At 44.3% G+C, this 27,504-nt stretch overlaps 1 protein-coding gene across 4 annotated transcripts in view; it reads left to right on the top strand.

Moving 5' to 3' along the window:
* Positions 1-27,504, top strand: part of kcnt1b (potassium sodium-activated channel subfamily T member 1b) — a 517,853-nt gene that overhangs the window by 324,995 nt on the left and 165,354 nt on the right. For 3 of the 4 annotated variants that reach the window (XM_085965398.1, XM_085965396.1, XM_085965395.1), the window contains exons 4-9: positions 1,618-1,677; positions 3,849-3,897; positions 8,338-8,397; positions 15,286-15,360; positions 20,094-20,177; positions 23,025-23,119. In XM_085965398.1, the coding sequence (XP_085821524.1) occupies positions 8,371-8,397; positions 15,286-15,360; positions 20,094-20,177; positions 23,025-23,119 (281 nt within the window). In that variant the 5' untranslated portion in view covers positions 1,618-1,677; positions 3,849-3,897; positions 8,338-8,370. Of the gene's footprint in view, positions 1-1,617; positions 1,678-3,848; positions 3,898-8,337; positions 8,398-13,118; positions 13,194-15,285; positions 15,361-20,093; positions 20,178-23,024; positions 23,120-27,504 lie in introns of those variants that run through there. The other variant, XM_085965397.1, reaches the window with a different exon arrangement.

Here is a 27,504-nt window from a genome sequence, read left to right as displayed (position 1 = left end):
ATCCTAGAGTTACATTTTATTGCCTTAAAACTAAACATTAATGTCTCATGGGTGACATCATTACTAACACTTATTCCCTTACACAAGCACTTTACATCTCAGACAACAACAATGCATTCTCTTTATGATGCTTCAAAGTCATCCTGTTTATATTGAAAAGCCTGTTAATCCAAGATACAAAGAAGTTCGACTGTTAACCCTTAACTCCCCAAGATGTCTAACATCGCCCAGCACATGAACTTCAAGATCCTTTCCCTCATTTCAAATCTCTCCATGCCCTTATTGTCACCTACCCCTTCAAATCTTCCACAAGCCTAAGTCCTAGAATACACTTGCCCCTCCACCCCACTGCTGGTGACAGAGTCTTTAGCCCTATGCTCCTGCACTCTAGAATTCTCTTCCTTTAACCTTTAAAAGTCATTGGTTCAACCTCAGCTGGAGCATTGGGCCCAATTCTGGGCACCAAACTTTAGGGAGGATGTCAAGGCCTTGATGAGGGTGCAGAAGAGATTTACCAGAATGATATCCGGGATGAGGGACTTCAGATTTGTGGAGAGACTAGAGAAGCTGGAATTGTTCTTATTACAGCAGAGAAGGTTAAGGGGAGATTTAATAGAGGTGTTCAAAATTATGAGGGATTTTGATAGAGTAAATAAAGAGAAACTATTTCCACTGGCAGGTGGGTCAGAAACCAGAGGGCACAGATTTAAGATAATTTGCAAAAGAACCAGAAGGGAGAGGAAGAGAATTTCTTTTATGCAGCGAGTTAAGATGATCTGGAATGCGCTACCTGAAAGGGTGGTGGAACTAAATTTAGTTGTAACTTTCAAAAGGGAATCGGATATGTACTTGAAAAGGAAAAATTTGCAGGGCTGTGGGGAGAGAGCGGAGGAGTGCGACTAAATTGGTCAGCTCCTTCAAAGAGCCGGCACAATGTGCCTCCTGTGCTGTATGATGAAGAAAGGTTGAGCAGGCTGGGCCTATACTCATTGAAGTTTAGAAGAATGAGATGTGATCTTATTGAAACATATAAGACGCTGAGGGGGCTTGACAGGGTAGATGCAGAGAGGACGTTTCCCCTCGTGGGGAAATCTAGAACTAGGGGGGCATAGTTTCAGAATAAGTGGTCGCACATTTAAAATGGAGATCAGGAGGAATTTCTTCTCTGAGGGTCGTGAATCTGGAATTCATTACCCCAGAGAGCTGTGGAGCTTGGGTCATTGAATATATTTAAGGTGGAGATAGACAGATTTTTGAACAAATAAGGAAGGCCAAGGGTTATGGGGGACGGGCGGGGAAGTGGAGTTGAGGCCAAGATCAGCCATGATCTTATCGAATGGCGGAGCAGGCTCGAGGGACCAATTGGCCTACTCCTGCTCCTATTTAATATGCTCTTATATATGATTCTATGATAAACCTTTCCACCCTAGTACCTGTCACCCCACCTTCAAAAGCTTCTTGAAAACCCGATCTCTCCAGCTGCACACTCCGTTGCCTTCCTTTAATTTGTCTGTACTTCTTGTTCATTGTGAAGTACTCATTATGTGGAACAGCTTGTCCAAATACTTTTATGCTTTACTGATGCTGCTTTATGTCTCTTTATGGATTTTCTCTTAGCTGGGGATGTCCAAAGCAGAATTACTCTTCAAACCCATCATTCAGTGCCAGAATCCATTGGTAAGTGACTTCCTGTGAAGAAATTTGCTTGAACCAGGTTTCTTTTGCGGCGGGGAGGGGGGAGAAGAAAAAATTAAATCTTAAACTCTGCTGGTATATTTCTGATTTGGAAACGCTAGTAGAATAAATCTCCAGCGACACCTTATCTTCCCAGATAAATGAATTAAAAAAAAATCTTACATTCTGCTTTTCTCCCCTTTTGAGGAGACACACGAGAGGTATCATTTTCTCTCTTCACTATCTTTAAGCAACAAAAAAAAAGCTATGAATATAGAGCAGGGGCCATCACTTTACGTTTAAGTCACCTTTCCCACAGTAAAATAGAAAACAGACGAAAATATAACTCATGGTTATATACGCAGTTCCGCGCGTACAATTAAGACTAGGGCTAGTGTGGTTACTGTTCAGCCAATGTTGGGACTTGAGCTCACGACTACTGGGATATAAAGTAAGCCTCTTATTTGCTGTGTAACTCAATACTTTATAAGGAGAAAACAGCATTCTTTCATTGAAGCCGACAACTAATTATTATTATTATAGCAAAAATACTGCGGATGCTGGAAATCTGAAATAACAACAGAAAATGCTGGAAATACTCAGCAGGTCAGGCAGAACTGACTAAGGGTCCCCCGACTCGAAACGTTGACTCTATTTCTCTCTCCTCGATGCTGCCTGACCAGCATTTTCTGTCGTTATAACTAATTATTATTGATTGCCTTGTTAAGTCTGAGCTACTGCCTTATACTGGAATTAAAAGACTTAAGAGGGACTTAATGAAACTGTTCCCACCCCCCACCCCACAACCCAATCTTTGTTCACCATGCATCCATCCTTCAGCCATGCAGCCTAGTTCTAGACCTCTTCGTCTCATGAAAGTGGCAGCTGGCCTCTAATTTACCCTTTCCATGTTCCCCCCCAAAGCATATTAGCTGAGAGGAAGCCCACAGATTCCTTTGGTGCATCAGTGCACCAGCCCTGGTGCAGCATCAAGCAGCCCAATGTTGCTGATGCAAACTAATTTTTAGAATATTTATCGGTAGGAATAGCTCGGTTGGGGGGGGGGGGGGGCAACAGAGCAGCAGAGGGAGAAATTGCTATTGTTGTTACCCCATACCCTGTAAGATTCTGAACGGTGTAATAAAACCGCTGCTACCGTGTGGAGATCGAAATTGCGTACGAATTGTAAGATGATAACGGACGGATTTAAAATGTAAGAAATCGGCAAGTGTTCTTTGTTTGTGAAGACACAAAATGGTGGTCAGTTTTTGAAAGGCCACCTGGACAAGAAGGGGAGAACATACATCTCTCAGGAACAGGAAAGTGTCGTGCGGATGGAACTCCAATTAGGGAAGGTTTGGAGTGGGACAGACCTATCCAAGGGAGGCAGGGAGTAATTTACGATCAACGAGGCCTTATAACCCATTGGCGGGAGTTTTCAGAGATAAGAAAAGAACAGAGAAGACAGAGCAGGAGGAAGATTGAAGTGAGAAAGCCGGCCAGTTCATATTTCGACTCACAGTTTCCCTTGACCGATCACCCAGAAACGAAGGAGTATGTATGAGAATTGGACATGGGCTTAGATAAAGTTAAAGGGGGTACTTTTATGTACATTTGAATCATTAAAGGGGCACTTTTATATACTTTGAATTGATAAGTTGCAGGCATATTTATTGCCGGGAGTTCTTTGAATTTATTGCCAAAGGTGCTTCTACGTACACTTGAATTTTGAACTGTAGTCTGATTAAAAGACCAATTTTATTGATCACATCCTTGTCTGTCATTGTTAAGCTAATACGTAATTCTCGCGGTCCGAACAGTAGTAAGAGAAAGTGCTACAACCCCCAGAAGACCACACTTCAGATTTACATTTGATCACGAATGTAGTCAGTACTGCAGCTTCTTCAGCCTCATAATGGGAGCATAGCTAAACTGCAGGTGCAAATGGACTAAATAATTTAATTTGATGGATGGATGCCAGGACTTTGGTACAATTTTCAGCTTTTAATCTTATGATTATAACACCAAATAATTTCAGGATCTCCACAGAATTAGCAGATTTATAATGTCACTTAGAAGTGAAATGTAATGTTTCTGAATGAATGGCTGGGTATGACTCAGATATTTGAAAGGTACATTCAACACTCTTTTTTGCATTTTTTTGTTATTTACAGGGCACCTATACTTTGGGTAAACAGAAGTCTGCCACTGTGGGGAATTCAGGTGGGTGAGAAAATGGCATAAAAGAAAATAAACTCTGCATTTGGCACATCGGGGGAAGATTTTTTAAATTCATTCATGGGATGTGGGCATCGCCGGCAAGGTCAGCATTTATTGCCCATCCCTAATTGCCCTCGAGAAGGTGGTGGTGAGCCGCCGCCTTCTTGAACCGCTGCAGTCCATGTGGTGAAGGTACTCCCACAGTGCTGTTAGGGAGGGAGTTCCAGGATTTTGACCCAGCGACGATGAAGGATCGGCGATATATTTCCAAGACAGGATGGTGTGTGACTTGGAGGGGAACTTGGAGGTGGTGGTGTTCCCATGCGCCTGCTGCCCTTGTCCTTCTAAGTGGTAGCGGTCGTGGGTTTGGGAGGTGCTGCCGAAGAAGCCTTGGTGAGTTGCTGCAACGCATCTTGTTGATGGTACACACTGCAGCCACGGTGTGCCGGTGGTGGAGGGAGTGAATGTTTAAGGTGGTGGATGGGGTGCCAATCAAGCGGGCTGCTTTGTCCTGGATGGTGTCGAGCTTCTTCAGTGCTGTTGGAACTGCACTCATCCAGGCAAGTGGAGAGTATTCCATCACACCCCTGACTTGTGCCTTGTAGATGGTGGAAAGGAGTCAGGAGGTGAGTCACTCACCGCAGAATACCCAGCCTCTGACCTGCTCTTGTAGCCACAATATTTATGTGGCTGGTCCAGTTAAGTTTCTGGTCAATGGTAACCCCCAGAATGTTAATTATCTCCGTTCTTTTCAAATATGTTCTTTTCATGAAAGTTGGCCCAAGCCTGTATGTTTATAAGTTGTAATTCTGTTCATCTCAAATGGATTATTTTTTGGGGTAGCGTCTGTTGCTGGAATCAGCAGCTTACTAAGTTCTACATTCATCATCAAGAACTCATTAACCGTCCTTAAAGTACATTGAGCTGAGGCTATGTTTAGGACATGTGATTTGGCAAGATGTGACAAAGCCCATGAATTTCTGCAATAACTGTATGTATGCCTTTTGCTGCCCAGCACTGCAATTTCCCATCAGTCGTCTCCTGAGGCAGTGAATATGCCAGTTCTCTGAGTGGATCTGAACCACAACAAATCACTTGTCTGCATCACATTGTGCAAGAAGCTCAGCCTGCAGCCCACGCTTCCCAAGGGGGCATGGCTGTCTCGTGACTGAAGGAAAGGGGCAGGCAGTAATCACGCTTCCCAAGGGGGCATGGCTGTCTCGTGACTGAAGGAAAGGGGCAGGCAATAATCACGCTTCCCAAGGGCATGACTGTCTCGTGATAATGTACTTTTACAACAGGACCACAAGACTAAAAGCCAAAAGGTTATTCTTATTTACCAAATAGGGTTATAAACTGTGAGCTAAACGCGCTCGATAGCACTTCAGTCAAGCCCTACCTGAGCCAAATGTGAACACCGTATAATGAGAAGATGAGCAGGTTACAGGTGTAGCATCATTTGGAATTTTTGAGACAGACTAAACTGCATGAAAAAAACACAAAGGCATATTTGCAGCAATATTTAAAATTATGTTGGCAATGAAGTCTACCAATATATTGACAAGATTTATTCATTTTTACCTTTCATTTTTATTTAAATTACTTCCTTTCACCTTTGAGACAGCTCCAAGCCAGGCACTGCTGGCAGATACCTGAACATCACGTGGGATCATTCGCCCGAGGATGTCTCTCGCTGTAGGAACCCACTATACTTTCCTCCCACCTTAATTTTTTGCCATTGTGTGGTTAGGATTTCTTTCATGTGCTGCACTTATCGCATCGGAAGAGCCACAGTGGCTATGTGCCTTTATCCCTAATGTAAATGTAAAGTATGGATGAATTTCTAGCCACATACAGTGCTGGAAATGGAACACTGTTCCACTTTTTTTTTTACAAATATTGCCAACAGCAAACACTCTCGGACTGGTAGTCGTGAGGTAGGTGAAGCATAAAGTCTCCTTTCCTTTGCTCCAGAAATATGCTATACCCAATCTCAAAACAGCAACCCTTCCCTGTATCATTTCCCACACTAGCCCATCCTTAAAGTAACATGTTTGCCTATCGGTCTTAAAGTCTCATTCAGATTGTCAATTTGTGCCAAATTAGGGGCAGCTTCCCAATGCCTACAAGTAATTTGTTTGACGGTGCCCAAGATTATTCCATAAGAAGAAAGACTTGCATTTCTATAGCGCCTTTCACGACCACCGGATGTCTCAAAGCGCTTTACAGCCAATTAAGTACTTTTGAAATGGAGTCACTGTTGTAATGTGGGAAACGCAGCAGCCAATTTGCACTCAGCAAGGCCCCACAAACAGCAATGTGATAATGACCAGATAATCTGTTTTAGTGATGTTGATTGAGGGATAAATATTGGCCATGTCACCAGGGATAACTCCCCTGCTCTTCTTCGAAATAGTGCCCGCAGGATCTTTTACGTCCACCTGAGAGAGCAGACGGGGCCTGGGTTTAACGTCTCATCCAAAAGACGGCACCTCCAACAGTGCAGCACTCCCTCAGCACTGCACTGGAGTGTCAGCCTAGCTTTATGTGCTCAAGTCCCTGGAGCGGGACTTGAACTCACAAGCTTCTGACTCAGAGGTGAGAGTGCTACCCACTGAGCCTCAGCTGACACTACTATAGAAGATTTATAGCAAATCCATTAATCTGGACTGGATTCAAGTCAAGGCTCAGTGGTGATAGGATAGAGTGTTAATCCATTCAGTCTCCCATTTATTTTTTTCCACAAGGACATAATGCCGATAGCTAATTATTGTGAACATTAATGGTCCGGATTTTGCGGTCAGCGGCAAAGGAACGGCACTTGCTGTTCACCTCACTGACAGCTGCCCACAGATTTGTTGCGGGTTTTTAATCAGAGACTTGCTATAATCCCATGTCTGATCCGGCGCGGCACCCTCTTCAGGGCAACTGTGGCGTCTATGAGCAGGCCAAGAAACAGTGAGGCTCTTCAACCAATCAGATTGAAGAATCCTCACTGCAGCACGCAAATCCTAAACCAGGAAGTATAAATTAGTTTTAAATCATGTACAGAAAGCAAAATAAAGAGAGGGGATGAAAAATGGGATTAAGAGAGAGAGATAAAAAGAGACAGAGAAGAAGTAAAAACAAAAATTATCTTAATTTAAAAAAAATCTCCAACACAAATTCAATTCTGAAGGAATGAGACTCCACACTTGCAAAATTTAATTTTCAGGGCCAGAGAGATTGTTTGGCAGTAATTATGACTGATCACGACTTTAAAAATTCACTTTCACCTGAATGCACCAGCCCTAACTTTTTCTGGCGTGTTTAGTGGGTCGTCGTCTTCTTCTTCTTGGGCAGTCCCTCGGAACCGAGGATGACTTGCTTCCACATTAAAAATGAGTTCGCAGGTGACTGATGAGTCCAAAGCAGGACCTACAGTCTCTGTCACAGGTGGGGCAGATGGTGGTTGAAGGGGCTTGGGCTGACGTGCGCTCCTTCCGCTGTTTGCGCTTGGCTTCCGCTTGCTCCCGGCGAAGAGACTCGAGGTGTTCGGCGCCTTCCCGGATGCTTCTCCTCCACTTTGTGCAGTCCTGGGCCAGGGATTCCCAGGTGTCGGTGGGGATGTTACACTTTTTCAAGGAGGCTTTGAGGGTGTCCTTGAAGCGTTTCCTCTGCCCACCTGGGGCTCTCTTGCCGTGCCGGAGCTCCGAGTAGAGCTCTTGTTTTGGGAGTCTCGTATCGGGCATGCGGACAATGTGACCCGTCCATCGGAGCTGATTGAGCGTGATCAAAGCTTCGATGCTGGGGATGTTGGCCTGAGCAAGAACACTGACATTGGTGCGCCTATCCTGCCAATGGATTTGCAGGATCTTGCGGAGGCAGCGTTTAGTGGGTAACTAGTGAGTAAGTACCGCAACTTCACGCCCTGGCGTTGATTTCAATGCCGAGTCTATTGGTGAGGTTCTGTTACAGCACAGCTTGTGGAGGAGCAGGGTAACTCGCACCGCAACTTTCGGATTTTCGCTTTTAACTGTGCATGTGCGTACACCGGAAGTTGCTGTCTGCTTTACTCAATAATAGCGGTGAGCGCTGTTAGCCTTTAACCGTTATTCTCAATGCAAAATCCGGGCCATTATAAGGATATTGTTATTCATTCAATTCAATATCTTTGTCGCCACACTTCCTAATAAAGTTACACATGGCAGTGTAAAATCTTATACATTTGAACAAACTCCATTGTAATTTTTAAAAATATTATACATGCAATGTGTAAGAAAATCTGAAGAATCCTTTGAGGAACAGATTTCATGAGGGTGAAATTCATTCTGTTAATTTTAGTGTAAAAGTTGATGTCGGTACAAAGTGGAATTTTTCTTTTAGCTTTCCACCAATCGGAAAAACAAATTAATTCTTAAACGCGACATTTGCATTCACATTTAATTTCTCTAATCTCCATAGGTTACAGTGGCCTTAATTAGCTTCCTGGAGACCATGCTCCTCACGTATTTAAGCTACAAGGTAAGAATTCATCTTACTGATGATCAACGGTTAATCCCTCTTTGGAGGGTAAATATCATAAACTGTTCTAAAGCCCAATTCTGATGAAATTGGACTGAGAGGAGGAGAAATTTCTTCACTGAGGGTGGTGAATCTTTGGAGTTCTCTGCCCCAGAGGGCTGTGGAGGCTCAGTCGTTGAGTATATTCAAGACAGAGAGCGATAGATTTTTGGATGCTAAGGGATATGGGGATAGTGCGGGAAGGTGGAGTTGAGGTCGGTGATCAGCCATGATCTTATTGAATGGCGGAGCAGGCTCGGAAGTGCCGAATGGCCGACTCCTGCTCCTATTTCTTACGTTCTTATGAAAGAGTTAAAGGCCTTGGGTTGTTTTTTATTTTGCCTGTTGATTCTATAAGGTTCATCGTTGAGGGTTTGGCTGCATGTTCACCTTTGTTGGCAGATTTAGTGTTTCATAATCCATTCTTTTGCCCTCGGGAGCTAAGGTTGAGACCATCAGAACCACTTCACTGACTAACAAAAATAAAAATATATTGTTATAGGTGTCTGATGTCCAATTTCAGACGGGCTCTTTGCCGCACCTTTTCCAGTGCTATAATGTCCCTTTGCAATTTGATGGCCAGAACTGCTCATAGTGCTCCTATGAAGGCTGAGTGAGATGGTGATGTAATGTTTCCCTCAGGGTAGCTTGTGCTGCAATGGATTTATATTATAAAATCTAACTTGATCAGCATTTAAAGAGGTGACTTTCATTTTATCTGCCCTGGCAGGATTTGAAACTAATCCCAGAAGAGAAAAGGCAGAATTCCAATAAATAGCAATCTTTCATTCTTTTAGAGAAGCAGAACTTTTTTTGCGAGAACTAGTTTAGCACAACTGTGGGTAGCATGCAAAAAGGTCATTACTGCAGCCCACAGTTGCTGAATAGAAGAGAAATTGCTGATGAGAATATATCCTGGCTGGAGGCGAGATATGATAAATGTCCGCATAAGTGAAGCCAACTGAACTGCTCCAGGAGCTGAAGCAATGGTGAGTTTTGAGTGGCCTCGCACGTGAACACGCGCGTCATATCTCACTGCTGACTGTATGCTGTTTGCACAGCACTTCTGACATTTTAAAAGGTATTTTATTCATTTTGATGCGAATTCTGAGGATTAAAGGTTCATTAGTACTGTTCGACTGTGTTTCACCCTTTTATAGATTCGACCGGTAAATACAATCCTAACAACATATCAATTATGAATCTGCTGTGATGATTTAGATTCTCTCTCGCTCCCTCTCTCACTCTCATATGTATATAATATATATAACTGTCTCACACTTTCACTCATTCTCTCCCCTCATATGCTCACTCTGTCTCTGACTTCCCCGCACTCTTTTCCCTCATCTGTCTCTTCCCCTTATTTTCTCTCCCTCCTTCGCACACTCTCCTTCTCGCTCTACCACCCCTCTCTTTCGCCCCCCCCCCCCATTTACTCCCAATTGATTCTGCCTGTACACCATCCCTCCCTGAGTGAGCAGGCTACCTGTTCCCAGGGTATCACCAATGCCACTTTGAAACCAGTTTCTAGGAAACATGTGAATGCCCAGGTGGTTTTTTTTTACTGCTCTCTCCAGTGAGAGTGCATACACTGTTCTTTCTCCCCTTGTTATTTCCTGCCAAGCCACATGTTTCCTATGGCTGCAAGGACGGGGGCCAGCTTCCTGTGTCTTGGCTCTGCCGATCCGTTCCTTTGCCGTCTACCAGGAAGCATGCAAGAGCAACACAGTTTGAGGAGGGAGATGTCAACCACTCCCTGCTACTCCACACACCTTAGTTGAGAATTGAGACGACCTGGTTCCCTTCACTCCACGGCGAACCATTCTTGTGCTCCCATATGCAGCAGAACTCTCGCCCAAGTTATTTTTCTTACTATTGCCACTGGTGGGTGCTTCAAATGAATTTTCACATCACAGTTCTTGGGTGATTTGCACCTCTCATCCTGCAGAGGGCCTTCAAACTGCGATAATTGGTCAAATATAGTATTGGCGGATTGTGCATACTCATCGCAGCTTTGACTAAACCACCAGTCGAATTCGGTACGTCGTTATGACCACTTGTAAATGGAGAGTGACTTACACAAAATTCTGATGTGTAACTCACACTGTTGCGCATGGTTTCATGCCCTCTAAGTACGAGACAGTAAATTGTTCACAAGTAAGACTTTATGCATAGCAGCAACTGAGGAAGGAAAGGATTGATGCTCTGTGGATTCAACCAAGGAATTGTAGGTGTTATCAGCAAAATCAGACGTATTACAAAGTATTTACAGCACAGAAACAGGCCATTTGGCTCAACAGGTCTATGCCAGTGTTTATGCTCCACACGAGCCTCCTCCCGCCCTCTTCATCTCACCCCATCAACAGATCCTTCTGTTCCTTTCTCCCTCATGTGTTTATCTAGCTTCCACTTAAATGCATCATTGTGTTGATTATCTAAAGAGTGAATAGCTACAACGACCCTATTGCTATCCTTGACATTCTTAGCTTATTAATTACAGGTGCTTAGAGATCAAAGCACAGCTTAAATTTAAATAACTGTTAATTAAATAGAAAAGGTAAAATAATAAAGGCATATAAAAGCTACTAATTCAAATCTAGCCAGCACAGGCATGACAAGCCGAATGGCCTCCTTCTGTGCTGTAAGTTTCTATGAAGCCTACTGCGCTTTCAGTTGAATAATATGCTTTGAAACAACATTAAACTGCTTTCAAAAAATCAGATGCAAACTATTATGTTTTTCACTTTAAGAACCAGCTCATCTAAACGTGTGTGCTGGGGTGCAAAACTGGTAGTTGGACTCAACAAACTGCGACTCCATGCAAAGTCGCCCCTTCGAGAATACAAGAAAGTATGGAATGAGAAAAGACCCTCCAGTTCTGTGCCCATAATCCAACTTAAATAACATTTCCGTTCTCCATGCAACTAAATTGCTTGGATTGCGTCTCCTCTTAATCTTCGGCCACTTCACTCAGCAGTAGGCGCTGCCTTAGATCAGTGCTAATACTGGGGGGTGCAGTGCACCCCGATCTGAGATGATTCGCAGCCAATGATCCACTTGTTGCATTTGCGGTTGAATCAGCGCATTCTCCCTGTACTTTGGGCAGCTGCCCCATCCGTCGCCGAGCTCGCCGCAGTGCAGGAAATTTGAATTTGCTAGCAATCGCAAACGGTGATAAGCAGACCACCCGCGGACAAGTCCCAGCAACAAGCCTGCCCCTGAATGAGGAAAAGGCACTCTTCTTTGAGGTTGTTTCCTCCTCCCTAGCCCAGCGCGCCCCGGGCAATTCTCACACCCGTAAAGCTGCTCCAGCTGAGAGTTGACTCTGCGGAGAGCACGGGTCGAATTTGAAACCTCTCTGGTCTGTGTGGCCCACCAGACTCTGCACCATCAAGTGATACATTCAGAGGGCCAGCGTTGAAATTTTAAAGTAAATTACGACAAGTACATTGGATACTTGAATAATCGCTGCGAGATGCTCAGGAAATTCTGCTTTGCAGAATAAAATATCAAATTCGTTGGGCTGGTTTGAAACCAACTATTACTGCTGCCACAAGGGAGTCAAGTTACTGGGGATAGCACTGTATTTTTGTTGCGAGTTGGAAAGAGGGAGAAGTAGGTTTTGGCCATAATATTATCCCCCCTTGTGATGATGCATCTTGCAATGCACCAGAGTCGGACAATTTCAATTTATCTCACTTAAAAACTATCTCAACTCCAGTGGCATAGAGCAACTGTAAAAACTTGGTACCAAGAGAGGTGCAGTGTCCTGGCCATAAAATTAAAACAGTCCAGTGAAGAACTAAAAAACAAATTAATTAATCAGAGAATGGTTACAGCACAGAAGGAGGCCATTCGGCCCATCGAGCCCGTGCCAGCTCTCTGCAAGAGCACTTCAGCTAGTCCCACTCCCCCGCCCTTTCCCCGGAGCCCTGCAATTTTTTTTCCTTCAGGTACTTATCCAACTCCCTTTTGAAAGCCGTGATTGAGTCTGCCTCCAACACCCTTTCAGGCAGTGCATTCCAGATCCTAACCACTCGCTTAGTAAAAAAGAGTTTTTCCTCATGTCGCCTTTGGTTCTTTTGCCAATCACCTTAAATTTGTGACCTCTGGTTCTCAACCCTTCTGCCAATGGGAACAGTTTCCTTCTATCTACTCTGTCTAGACCCCTCATGATTTTGAACACCTCCATCAAATTTCCTCCAAATCTTCTCTGCTCTAAGGAGAACAACCACAACTTCTCCACTCTATCCACATAACTGAAGTCCCTCATCCCTGGAAGCATTCTTGTAAATCTTTTCTGCACCCTCTCTAAGGCCTTCACATCTTTCCTAAAGTGCGGTGCCCAGTATTGGACACAATACTCCAGTTGAGGCCGAGCCAGTGTTTTATACAGGTTCATCACAATTTCCACGCTTTTGTACTCTATGGGCTGGATTTTCCTAAGCCCCTGGAGTCGGGTTGGAGGCGTGCGGGCGATAAAAATCGGAGATCCGGGGGTCCCGACCCCATCCCGCCTCCAACCCGCCTCCATGTCAATTTCATAGGAGTCGGGTTGCCGACAAGTGCTGGAACCCGACTCCCAGAGGCGGGAAGGGATTAAAGGCAATTAAACTGCCAGTTAACAGGTAGTTTTTTGCCTATTCGCGATTTTTATTGCTGGTTTGTGGGCTTCCCGACAGTTCCAAACCACGAAAAGTTTTCGAGGCGGGACATGGGTCTGAGGTCTTGGAGGGGTCGAGATGCCCAGTGTTCAGGTGAGTGAGGGGTGCAGGAGTGCAAAGGTAAGTGTTTTGCAAGTGTTTAAATAAGTTTAACTTACTTTTACTTACCTTTACAGGAGTCCTGCATTCTGGTGTCGGGAGTCGGCTGCAAGAACTACAGAAGCTCCGATTTTTAAAAAAAAATCAGCTTCTTGGTTTCTGCAGCAAAATGATTTTAAAGTTATCCTGAGAAAGGACTGAGGCTGAATTAGCAGTTTTTCAGTGCTTGACAGCTTCAAACAGCTGTTAAACACTGATATTTCATCTGCCAAAAGCTTTTGACAGATGAAATGTCAATCTCTGACGTCACCTGTTGCCGGGTGGCCCTTAATTGGCCTGCTGAGCCCACAGGGCAGGCTGAACAAGGTCAATCAGAGGAAAATCCAGTGGGTTGGCCACATCTCCATGGAGGCGGGACAACAAGCCCGAATGTGGGTTTCCCACCTCCAACCCGCCCCCGTAGCAAAATCCAGCCCTATACCTCTATTCATGAAGCCCAGGATTCCGTAAGCTTTTTTAACTGCTTTCTCAACCTGCTCTGCCACCTTCAACAATTTGTGCACATATACCCCTAGGTCTCTCTGTTCATGCACCCCCTTTAGAATTGTACCCTTTAGTTTATATTTCCTCTCCTCATTCTTTCTACTAAAATGTATCACACTGCACTTTTCTGCATTAAATTTTATCTGCCACATGTCTGCCCATTTCACCAGCCTGTCTATGCCCTTTTGAAGTCTATCACTATCCACCTCTCTGTTCACTATACAGGAAACTTTGTGCTATCCGGGGGTGAGCTATCGGTCAATCTGGAGCCACCGGCAAAAATCAGCAGCCGTTTTTTATTCTTTTTGTTTGTTTTTTTTTGCTTTGTTTGAACAGTCAAGCTGTGCAAGGTCTGTAGCTATAGCAACAGCTTCAGCTACAGAGCTTTAGGGCCACACCCGAGTGTTTAGAAGCTGTTGCTAAGCAACAGTGTTTGTTGTCAAATACAGAGATAAGAATCTCCGTATCTCTCAACATTAACTCTGGAGAGTACGGCAGTTTTGAGGCAACGGCAACAGCTCGGTCCCGTGGGTGCCGGATAGCACAAAGTTTCCTGTACTTCCAAGTTTTGTGTCATCTGCAAATTTTGAAATTGTGCCCTGTACTCCTAAGTCCAAATCATTAATATATAACAAGAAAAGCAGCGGTCTTAGAACCGGCCCCTGGGGAACACCCCTTCCTCCAGTCCGAAAAACAACCGTTCACCACTGCTGTCTGTTTCCTGTCATTTAGCCAATTTCGTATCCATGCTGCCATTGTCCCTTTTATTCCATGGCCTTCAACTTTGCTGGCACTTGTGGCACTTTGTCGAATGCCTTTTGGAAGTCCATGTACACCACGTCAACAGCATTGCCCTCATCAACCCTCTCAGTTATCTTATCAAAAAACTCAATCAAGTTGGCTAAACACGATTTGCCTTTAACAAATCCATGCTGGCTTTCCTTAATTAATCCACACTTGTCCAAATGACTGTTAATTTTGTCCCGGATTATTGTTTCTAAAAGCTTCCCCACTACCGAGGTTAAACTGACTGGCCTGTCGTTGCTGGGTTTATCTTTACACCCTTTTTTGAACGATGGTGTAACATTTGCAATTCTCCAGTCCTCTGGCACCACCCCCATTTCTGAGGAGGATTGGAAGATTACGGCCAGTACCTCCGCGATTTCTTCCTTCACTTCCCTCAGCGTCCTAGGATGCATCCCATCTGGTCCTGGTGACTTATCTACTTTAAATACAGCCAGCCTCTCTAGTTACCTCCGCTTTATCAATTTTTATCACATCCAGTATCTCCTCTACCTCCTCCTTCACTATGTCTATGAATTAATCATTCATCGATTCCCATGCTCCCAATGGGGAGCTGCATTTGGACGGACCACAGGTCGGAGAATCGGCACTGCAGTGTTTTGTAGCCACATCAGTGAATTTACCCCTTGACTGAAATAGTTTATTGAATTTCAAAGGTTGGAGAAGCTGAATCCAAATCATGAAATTGCATGAAAAAAAATGTGGATTATGTTAATTGATGGCATTTTGGCCTTTACAGGGGAACATCTGGGAGCAGATCTTCCGAGTATCATTTATCCTTGAAATGATTAACACTGTTCCGTTCATCATCACAGTAAGTCGTTGCAAATCATTTACCTCTGCTTTTTCAAACCACGCACAACTTTTGGCTCAACTGCTGTAATAGTTGAGAGTGGCAGCTGTTAACGTAATTACATCATTACTGTTAGAGAACCTTAATTAAGTCTCTATTCTGTAGGGGAAATACATTTGAGCAGTCTTTAATCCAGCCCCTGGTGAACGCGGCCACACAGTGCAAAAAACTTCCCCTGATTCAGTAATAATTTCCATTAAGTTGGGAATCTCGCTCAGAAAGACCAAAGAATTACTGGTGTAGGGAAAAGGAGAAGTGTTACACAGGTGCAATAGGAGGTGGTCATTAGTGGGGTAGAATAGTCATTTTATTCTGCACCTGACTATTCCATGCTTGACCGAGGGGTGTCGATTTTGACACTGAATGCCCAAAATGGAAAATGTTCCACTGCTCAACACTAACACCGCTCACCTTAATGGAAAAAGTTGCTGAGGATGGCACAAGTCATGGGCAGATAAAGGGGGGGAATACAAATTTCAACAAAAAAAGTTTTGCACTACTTAATTGCTGTAACACAGGGAATTTTTCATGTACAGTTTATTTCACGTAAAAGTGGGACCCTTGCCCTGAATTTCCAAATAAAATGTTGTTACCATAGGTGCAGGATTGAGTTTGAATGTTGCTCCCTCTTCTTGCCCAAGTCCAAATGACGTAAGGACAGTATCACCATGAGGGAGCATTCTCATCTACACTCAGTTCCAGGAGCAGTCTGGTGTGTTAGAGGATGGATGTTCTGACTTATAAGTTACTCCTCAAAATAATAGGGTTCACAGCAATACAGGTGGATATTCACAGATTTATTAAGCACATGATAATAAGTATTATTGACAATAATTAAACATACACTTAACAGCACTTACAAGCTTTTAACCCAGATAATCCACAAGTTAACAGCTAAATCGTCAGCTGATCAGGCCTCATCAAATTCTGAGGTCTCTCTTCCAGCAATGACTTTTTAATATTTTTTTCCCCCAATCTTGTTATGGTTTAGTATTACTTAATTTCCCTTTCATAGACTGATACTCCCCAGTGCAGTGCTGAGGGAATGCTGCACTGTCAGAGGTGCCGTCTTTCGGATGAGACGTTAAACCGAGGTGGACGTAAAAGATCCCATGGCCATTAATTCGAAGATGAGCAGGGGAGTTCTCCCCGTTGTCCTGGGCCAACATTTATCCCTCACTAAACATCACTAAAACAGATTATCTGGTCATTGTCACGTTGCTGTTTGTGGGAGCTTGCTGTGCCAAAATTGTCTGCCACGTTTCCCTAAATTATAACAGTGATTACACTTCGAAAGTACTTCATTGGCTGTAAAGTGCTTTGGGACGTCCGTGGGTCGTGAAAGGCGCTATAGAAATGCAAGTCCTTCTTTTTCTTTCATGTCCCCTGTCAATGACTTACACATCCTGATTGATCCGTCAATCAAATCCTTAGGATGAAGTCAGTTACAGAACTACCAAAGACCATCGAACACTCCTGTGCACATGTTACTTTTCCATCTGCCTAGGCCACATTCCTGCCGACAGATATCTCCTTCCATTGTGGACTTCGCAGACAGCCGTTTATGTATCAATACAACCACCTTCGGCCTTACAGACACCTAACCACCATTACATTGTCGCAACTCTCTTGGGTCCCTGTGAAGTTAAAAGACACATAATTTTCAAGATGGCAGTCCGTCTACATACCCAGTCTCGCCTTCAACCTCCCAAGGTCTTGTTAACGGGGTCTGTCCATATCAAAGGGATAATCAAACTGCTAGTGAGATCAGTTCCCATTGAAAGGTTACTGAACACAGTTGAATAAATATAAAGAGAAATCAACTGCGATCCCATTTGATTGACCCTTTGTTAAACCTTCTTAAAATCTTTGCCACACTAGATTTTTGTGGCAAGTACTTTCTACAGAAGATGCTGTTTCTGCTGCAGGTCAATTTTTTTTTTCAATTTAACTTTCATATTTCTATCTTGGCTTTTTATTAATACTGAAATTAAAAACTATAAATTTAGTAGCGCTGGATATGATGGGTGCTGTAATAGAACCATCGCACACTCCTTTGTCCAACTGTAATGAAGTGTTTTGAAAGGCACTTTGCCATGGCAACAAAACCTCTTGTGTCTCCTTGAGTTGCAAAGTGTGTTTTTTTTCCAAGAGTCCAGTACTGTGTGTGGACTTGGACACTTCAATGTACATGAACCAGCCGAGTTCATCAGGCAGGTGTAAAATGTTACCTGTTTAGTATCCCAATCTAATCATCATCCAGATAGCAACTTGAATCTTCATAATTATAATGGGTGGTTTTTTGTGTCCGGTCAATCACAGTAATTGCACATGGGTCTCAGGTGTTGTAAATCACTGTAAAAATTTATTGCAGTCATGTTCGGGCTTTTTATAATTTCAGTAGCTGAATCATGCTGTCTAAAGCTGCTGCTGCTTTTCATCCCAGTGCGGAGTGTAAGTGCGCACCATTCTAAGTAGAAAGCATTTCGAATAAATTGTCACCACTGCTCTTTCTATAAATCTGTCGAGTGCAAATAATTGGGCCGTATTTTCCGATCGGAGGCTTCCCGCGTGCGGAAGCCTCTGATCTGGAAAAAATCTACGCACTTACCGGAGGGCTCCCGAGGTGCGTAGAGTTCCAATGCTGGGCCTCTCGAACTCCAAGTGCGCAAGGCCCACGTACCCCAGGGGCGCAGGCGGTTCGCAAACGTCCCTGGGATCACGTGGGCCATGGGGAGCCAATCAAAGAAGGGAATCTCCCTTCATACACTTGACAGATAGACCTGTCAAATATATCGATCACCCCAAAAGCACTTCAAAACATTAAATAATTTTTTTTTTAAATCACATTTTTAAAATTAGTTGAAATTACAATAAATTAAATATTTTAAACAAAAATGTAATTTTTTGAAAAAAATAATTAAAGTTTTTTACAGGGCTAAAAATAAACTTACCTTTTTAAAAAGTATTTTAAAATGATAAATGACTGAAAAGTTTTTTTTTTTACTTTTTTCAACTCTTATCCTGGTAAAAGCCGCCTGCTTTTACCAGGTGTAAGATTTCTAAGGGTTTTCTGCGGGCGGAGATTCTCCAGAAAGCGGAACTATCCCCCCGGCAGAGGCCCTTCTCCAGGGTAGGCATCCGATCTGTTGAGCATTCTCGACAGATCGGACATGCCGGTTTTCAGCACATGCGTTTGGCATGCCTGAAATCGGCATTTCCGATGTACCTACACAGCGCGTACCCACCCGTAGGGACATCGGAATATCCGGGCCAATATAATTCATTTTAATAGCTTTTTTTTTTTAAGTACTGTTTAAATAGTGTTGCCCAAATAGTGTTGCCCTCCTTGGGGAAACTGGCTTGGAAGATGTGCTGAGCCCAGTACAGTGAGAGAGCAAACTTCACAATCAGTACAGATGTACTTTTCAACCCCCCCCCGAGTACTTCAATTTCCACTGGGAATGTTAGTTCAGACTCCTTATAAAGTAGGCACTGCTAACTCCTACAATATTCAGTATGTAACATTGAGAGGATTCATGACAGATTGCTGAAACTATAAACACAAGCTGATAAAAAATCATTGACAGCCACAGGCCAATTGTTCTTCCCATCATGTTTCAATGTCGATAAGACAGACCACTTTAATTTCACAGAACTTTAAAAAAAAAATACCTGTCAGTACAGATACTTTCATGATGTTGGTTTCCAAAGATTTATTGTAAAGATAACTGAAAGCTTGAATATAAAATATAATTATTTCTTTTGCAGTTTTATTAACGTCTTTTTCCACTCTCCTCTTCTGAAGCTATCACTCCCTCAGCGGGTCCAGTTCTGCTGGTCGTGATCGTGCTGCAATACCTCGCCCAGATGGGAAGTGTTGGCAGGCTGTCTGGCTGTGGAGGAGGTCACAGCCAAGTCTACGTCCAAACACCTCCAGCAGAGCTCACTGTATATTAATCAGGAGGGGCAACTTTGACCAGTTTATATTCTTTCCCTTGCCTAACCCTGCCCACTTGATGAGCTGCTGCTGTCTAGTTGAAATAAGCTAATGATCACATCATCTTAAAAGAGAGATACATATTTTTTGGTTGCTTGATAGATTAAACTATCATAAAAGCAACATGTATGGGATGATACTGAGGTGCAACATGCTCACCTCATAGGTGGAGCAGAGCAGAGGCTGAACCCAAGATCTTTCTGATCTGTACGGCTTAGTTCTACGATAGGCAAGTAAGAAAGAAGAAAGAACTTGCATTTCTATAGCGCCTTTCACAACCTCTGGACGTCCTAAAACGCTATACAGCCAATGAAGTACTTCCAACCTGAAGTACTCCCTGCATCCAATTGCCCTCGGAGTCTGGCCTTTTTTTTTGTTGCATTTTTCCCTTCCCCTTTACCCTACCATTGGTGGCAGAACTTTCAGCTGTCTTGGCTGAACTCTCAGGAAACCCCCTCCCTTAACCTTTCCACCCCTCTCTTCCTCCTTTACAAAATCCATCTTTTTTATAATCAGGCTTTTGGGCAACGTCCTCACCTCCCCTGATCTCTCCCTCTGGGGCCCAGTGTCTGTTTTACATGCGTGAAGCATCTTGAGATGTTGCCTTTATGTTAAAGGCACCATTTGGATGCCATGCTTACATTATTTCGTGTCTTCCTTCTGTGTGAATCTGTTTTCTTTCTTTCCATCACAGATTTTTTGGCCTCCCCTGAGGAACCTCTTCATCCCAGTGTTTCTGAACTGCTGGCTGGCCAAGCATGCACTGGAGAACATGATTGTGAGTGACTGTTAACCGATTTTATCCTACTTCCCATAGGCACTTCCCTGAACTCCAATTATATTTCTGAACCCAAAGAATAAAACGAGATTAGATTTTTGAAAGATGTTCATTAAAATAGCCTGGGCTCAGGTGCAACTTCATGACTGTAACATTGACCCCTAAATCAACCGCCTAAACATTTTCAAAAATGAAAACACAGAACACTGGTAATACACAGCAGATCTGCCTGCTTCTAAAAAAGAAAGACTGGTTAACAGTTTGGAAGTAAACGCTTCATCGGAACCCAACTTCTTTCCAACATTTTATCAGAATTTGTTTGTAGGTGGTGATGGGGGTGGGTGGGGGGGCGGGTGAGGGGAGAGTGAGCAAGTAACATCCGCAGATCAGGGAATGCTAATTTATTACCTCTGTCACATTGTGCATATTTTTGTAATAAAAGCACTCCTAGCAAGATTGGCCATGTAACAGCAGATGAGTGCAGGGGAGATAAATACAGTGCAATAGCTAGGCAACGTCCATTCTGAACGAGCTAAGTAGGAATAGAGCTGAATGCACCATACTGGCTATTATATTCACTCTGTTCACCTGTTGCGGCTAGTTGGTCTTTGTTATCTTTCTGAACTCGCAGGCTGTACTTAAAAAACTTAGTTTGTTAGCAAGTCCTCTTCATGAGGTATATATTAATTTCTGAAACAATGCAATGTAGCAGAGATGACCAGAGTTTTAAACTTGTCTAAAGTAGGGCATGATTCCTTCCCCTATTAGGGTATGGTAGCATAACGGTTATGTTACTGGACTAGTAATCCTGGACTAATAATCCAGAGACCTGTGTTCAAATCCCACCATGGGGAAATTTAAATTCAGTTAATTGAAATAAATTCTGACCTTGAAACTACCGGATTGTCATAGAAACCCACCTGGTTCACTAATGTCCTTTAGGGAAGGAAATCTGCTGTCCTTACCCAGTCTGACCTATATGTAACTCCAGACCCACAGCAATATGGTTGACTCTTAACTGCCCTCTGAAATGGCGGCTCATCACTGCCTTCTCGAGGGCAATTAGGGATGGGTGACACCCACATCCCATGAACAAATTTTTAAAAATTGCCTTACCGTAGGACTGGCCTTTTGCTTGCCTCTTAGTCAGAAGGCTGTGAATTCAAGTCCCACTCCAGAGGCTTGAGCGCATAATCCAGGCTGGCACTGAGGGAGTGCTGCACTGTCGGAGGTACTGTCTTTTGGATGAGACGTTAAACCGAGACCCCATCTGCCCTGAAGTGCGTGTAAAAATGCCATTGCACTCAACTTCAGTACATTCCAAAAACATTTTACAGCCAATAAAGTACTCTTGAAGTGTAGTTACTATTGTAGTGTAGGGAAACGTGATAGACAATTTGCACACAGCAGGGTCCCACAAACAGCAATGTGTGATAATCAGATAATCTATTTTGGTGATGGGTGAATGTTGGCTGGAACACCTGGAGAGCTCCCCTGCTCTTTGAATAACGGCATGGAATTTTTTTACATCCACCGGAGAGGGAAGACAGGGCCTTGGGTTTAACATCTCATCTGAAAGATGGCACTCCCTCAATACTGCACTAAAGTGTCACCCAATTGCTCAAGTCTCTGGAGTATGCTTGAGTCCACAAACTTCTGACTCGGAGGTGAAAGTGACACCACTGACCCAAAGGTGAGCACAGGAGTAAAGAAGTCTTACTCCAATTATATAGGGCCTTGGTGAGACCACACCTGGAGTACTGAGTACAGTTTTGGTCTCCTTAACCTAAGGAAGGATATACTTGCCATAGAGGGAGTGCAACGAAGGTTCACGAGATTGATTCCTGGGATGGCGGGACTGTCGTATGAGAAGAGATTGAGTAAACTAGGCCTGTATTCTCTTGAATTCAGAGAATGAGAGGGGATCTCATTGAAGCATACAAACTTATTACAGGGCTTGATAGGGTGGATGCTGGGAGAATGTTTCCCTTGGCTGGGGAGTCTAGAACCAGGGGCCGCAGCCTCAAGATAAAGGGTTGGCCATTCAGGACTGAGATGAGAAGAAATTTCTTCACAAAGGGTGGTGAATCTTTGGAATTCTCTACCCCAGAGGGCTGTGGAGGCTCAGTCATTGGGTATATTCAAAACAGAAGTCAATAGATTTCTGACTAGTAAGGGCATCAAGGGATATGGCGATAAGGCCGGTGAATGGAGTTGAGGCAGAAGATCAGCCATGATCTCATTGAATGGCGGAGCAGGCTCGAAGGGCCAAATGGCCTACTCCTGCTCCTATTTCTTATGTTCTTAAAGCTGACACCTTTCTCCATAACCTCCTCCGGTGCTACAACCGCCTCCCCCACCCCCCCACGAGCTCTCAGTTTCTCTGACTCCAGCCTCTTTTGCGTCCCTCCTAGCTTCAACCCACCACTGGCGTTGTGCCTTCAGATGCATCGGTCCCATATTCTCTCTGTAAAAATAAAGGCACTATCTAAATGCAAGCTGTTGCAGTTGCACCAGGCCCCACCATCGCTCTTAGCCTGATCCCTGACATTTCACAGTACAGTGACCAGTGCAGCAAGATCACAGTTACACCTATTGCTGTAATTGATTGTGATGCAGGATCACCTTGGGAATGAGCAGTTGCGGCTGTGCTACTCTAAGAACCTACAATATTAAAGTTTTAAAAAAACAATCTCACTAAGCTACAAAGAAGACAAATTAATCTTAACATTTTGAAAAATACAGCGCCTTGATGCTGACAATTTATTTGGACAGATTTGTGTGTGGCAATATTTCATTTGTATTTGCATCTCTTCGATAGCCTGACAGGAGTTTCTTTCTCTCCAGAATGATTTGCACAGAGCCATTCAGAGGACACAGTCTGCCATGTTTAACCAAGTCCTGATACTGATTTGTACTCTGCTCTGCCTTGTGTTTACTGGGTGAGTATTATCTATTGGATATATTTTTGCATATATTAATTCTTGATTGCCTGTTTGTCACACCCGCTGGTCGTGATTTAGCAAACCCCCTTTACGACGTTAGTAATACACTGGAGGTGTAGCCTGAAGTCTTAACAGAGTGCCCTCCTGCCACCGCTCTTAATAAGCGACACTGTAACTCCTGCTATGCAATACTCCCGCCAGTGGCGGCGCTCTGGCATGAGTCAGACAGATCTGCCCGCCATTTTGTCCTGCTACAACAAACACAGCTCGAAGAGATATAGGGGTTCACGCCGCGCCTGATATTGGATTCCTTTGGCTGCAATGGAGCTGAATCTTGGGTGTTTAACGGGAGGCTGATCCAATTTGCCGTTTTGCGCCACGGCCCGAGAAGAATTTCTGCCCCATATTTTTTTCTGACTAGCCATGAGCAACACCATATATATATAATATGTGTTTGTATTTTTATATTGGGTCTGGTCCACTGAAACTGCAGTTGTAGCAATAAAACTTCCAGGGGCTATTATTTTATATGTGATGGAGGATTTTATTCCTGTGAAGAAGTAATTTGCTCATGGATGCGGTGATGGATAACCACTCAATTCTAGTTCTGTGGTTAATAGAATTATTTCAGCTTTTTTTGGGTCAGGGTTTGGTGTTTGGCGAAATGTCCCTGAACAGGCCAACATTGTCAAACTGATCGTACGGTGAACAGCTGCACTCTATGTTGAGGGATTGAGCAACAGAGGTCACGGGTTTTTGACCCCTGGTCTGTGCTGAGTTAGCTATGTGGCATTCGGAGCATTTGGGTGTTCCGATTATTTTGAGTTGGGGGGCGGGGGGGAAAGGAAAAAAAAATCAGCCAGAGTTTCTGCTCCTGATTGCTGTCCACAGCCTTCTCTCCCCACCCCTGTATGGACATCGGGTGAAGATGAGATTGGGCTTGGCTGTGATACCTTTCAGGGTCAGATTGCTTACCAGCGCCCAATGTCTAGGTTCAAACACATAGGCAATATGTTGCTTACCTGTATGGTCGAACTGGGGGCTATAATTCACTAAATTGCTCTATTGGTTAGAAAACGCTAATCAATTTTTAGCTAGAATATCTCTGAATAGTCACGAGATTTATCATAAGCAACACACGGTTTGCGACGATATATTTTACTACGGTCTGTCACATCACTAATGGTGGTTAAAATCCCACGACGACATAAAACTGGAAATGAATGCGAGTTTCTCAACCCAGTGTGCGGTGAGGACACTTAGATTAATGAATTCCCATACAATGCTAGTTTCATACTCCCAACGTAAACCACTCAAAGCAAAGACAGCTCACACTGACAGCGAATTATCAACAAAATAAATATTCATAATCTGGCTGTGAGTCAGGAAAGCCCTGAATGTTGAAAGCAGGATCAGTGTAGATGAATCCTATTGGCAGAAAAATTAGGGTTACAAAACTAATGTACAACTGGGAACGCACAGGAGCCTTCATAACACAATATGCAAAGTCTCTTAGTTTAATGTATTCCCAACACCGTAAAGTCTCTTAGATTGATGCAGTCCCGATGTAATTACGCCATGCTGACTTCAAGCTTGAAGCAAATCTTTCAAAGCAACCGCCTGATTAATGAGAGAATCTCAGTTCTTTCAACTCTGCCTTTTCTACTATTATCACCATTCAGCGAGATGAGTATGAAAATACAGTCAAGTCCTCTTATGTGATGTGTAGTTATTCAGGACTGACGGTGAAAACTGTGTGCAGTTTCCCTCCCCCTGTAGCGATCTGTGAAGTGTTCTTGGGCATGAGTCATGCTATGGTGCAGTAAGGTTGCTTCTCCCTGCTGTCACTGCACAAATAGGAGTAAATTTACAATCGGTATTGTAATAAACAGGATGCACCATCCCCCACTGCTTAGGAGATGGTTCTCCAGCTGCTTATTTTGTAGAAACCTTCGTGCTGAGAAACTGTGGGGGCGATTTCGCCAATGGGGGCGCGTTGGAGGCAGGACTGCTGCTTGTCGGGTCGATGTCCCGCCTCAATCGATTTGTGGCCAAGCCACGCTATTTTCCTTTGATTGACCTTGTTGAGCCCACCCAGCGGGCTTAGCGGGCCAATTAAGGGAAAGCCAGTTACAGAGAACGCCAGCGTATGACATTTCATCTGTCAAATATTTTTGACAGATGAATTGTCATCATTTGACAGCTCTGTGAAGCTGTCAAACACTGACATTCTCTGTAGTTTGATGAGTTCTTGAATTCAAGACTCATCAAACCTCTTTCTTTAGCAGAAATTAGATGGTTGCTGCACTCCCGCAGACCCAGTACTCGCCTCGGTGACCCTGGCGGGGTTCGCAGCCTTCGGGAAGCCCGCACTTGTGTGGGTAAAATGGTGATAATCCTCTTAGCTGCCTGTTAACTACCTGTTAGCAGGCAGTTAAGTGGCTGTAATCCCCTTCCCGCCTGCAAGGAGATGGGACCCGGCGCGGGTCGGTTACCCGCCTCCTGGCAAGTTAGCACGGAGGCGGGTTGGGGACAGGATGGGCACCCGCCCTCAAATTCTGCCAGTTTCCCAGCAGTCCCGCCTCCCCAGGGCTGCCAAGATCGCACCCTGTGTTTCTAACCAGCAAAACGTCATAGGCAAGCCTTTCTAGCTGGGTTTGCTGAGGCATAACACGGCGCCCTGGTGCTTGTGGGGAAAATTACTGGGGTAGAAATTGGTCTTGGGCGGTAGCGCAAGCGGGCAGTATCGAATCGGCAATGGAACCGAATATTGGGCGGGACGTATAACAGGCAGCCATTTCGACACTAGTCGTTTCGCTCAACAGCCCAACACCAATTTCTACCCCATTGAGTCAGAAAAGCAACTTTGGGCTGGATTTTGTCAATGGGGACGTGATGGAGGCGGGACTCCCACTTTTTGGGTTGTAGTCCCGCCTCCATCGATTTGTGGCCAACCCACGCAACTTTCCTTTGATTGACCTTGTTAAGCCCGCCCAGCGGGCTCAGCAGGCCAATTAAGGGACACCCAGTTACAGGTGACGTCAGGGATTGACATTTCATCTGTCAAGAGCTTTTGACAGATGAAATATCAGCGTTTGACAGCTCTGTGAAGCTGTCAAACACTGACAATCTGACTTCTAACTTGAGTCCTTCTCCACAGATTCAGTTAGAAATCTCTCCAGAACAGAAAGCAGAATGCTGCAACTTTTGACAGCTCGTGGCCATTCTGCTTTGTGCCGGTGAGATGAGGGACTCCCGAGACCTGAAGGAAGGAAGCCTGCATTAGTAAGTAAAGGTAAGTAAAACTTATTTAAACACTTTACACACACCAAACACACTTACCTCTGCAATCATGCACCCATCACTCACCTGAACACCGGACATCTCGAACCCTCCAAGCCCTTCAGCCCGACGGCCCGCCTCGCTAACTTGGCGTGGTTTGGAGCCGTTGGGAATCCCACACTTCAGGGCTAAAAATAGGGATTAGGCCAAAAACTGCCTGTTACCTACCTGTTAACAGGCAGTTAATTGGCACTAATCCCCTTCCCGCCTCGGGGAGGCGGCTCCCAGCACAGGTCGGGTACCCGCCTCCTGGGAAACGGGCATGGAGGCGGGTTGGGGCAGGAAGGGTTCGTGCCCCCCGATTCTGCAATTTTCCCCCCACTCCCACCTCCAAACCCGCCTCCATGGGGCTTGGAAATTCGAGCCCTTTGTGTCTTTGTGCGTGGCTTGATCATGATGCTGAAAATGCCAGGTAGATTTGTTGGACTCTTTCCCTCCCTGTCGTAGCAAGGATCCTCTATTGAGTGCTAAAGTGCGCTGTACATAACAACAACAACTTGTGTATTTATATAGCGTAATAAAACATCCCAAGGCGCTTCACAGGAGTATTATAAGACAAAAAGTTGACACCGAGCCACGTAAGGAGATATTAGGGCAGCTGACCAAAAGCTTGGTCAAAGAGGTAGGTTTTAAGGAGCGTCTTAAAGGAGGAAAGAGAGGTAGCGAGGCGGACAGGTTTAGGCAGGCAATTCCAGAGCTGAGGGCCTATTAAATAAACCACAGTGCTTTTTATCCTATGACTCACACTGCAGTGGTGTGGACTTTTCATTGAATGTCAGAGGAATAACATATAATGTTCATATCATAAAGTTGGAACACAGCCTGGGTCAGCTGACTTGTAAAATCCTCTGGTGATGTCACCGTACCCCTTGCTTGTGCTATAGGTAGCGGGTGGCACTTTTTGCCTCGGGGGTTGGGGGGGTGGGTGTTGCTGGTGAGCTTGTGACTTGAGTTTTAATTGCTGCTGTTGCTATTAACTAATTCCTCCCCACCCAACCAACCCATCACAAAATATAGAACTAATCGGAGATAAAAAGTTT

Source organism: Somniosus microcephalus, chromosome 23 (assembly GCF_052327205.1).
Source record: "Somniosus microcephalus isolate GS21.2 chromosome 23, FLI_Smic_1.0, whole genome shotgun sequence".
Lineage (NCBI taxonomy): Eukaryota > Metazoa > Chordata > Chondrichthyes > Squaliformes > Somniosidae > Somniosus > Somniosus microcephalus.
Note: the sequence above shows the minus strand (reverse complement) of the source record. Positions and strands in the feature narration are given on the sequence as shown.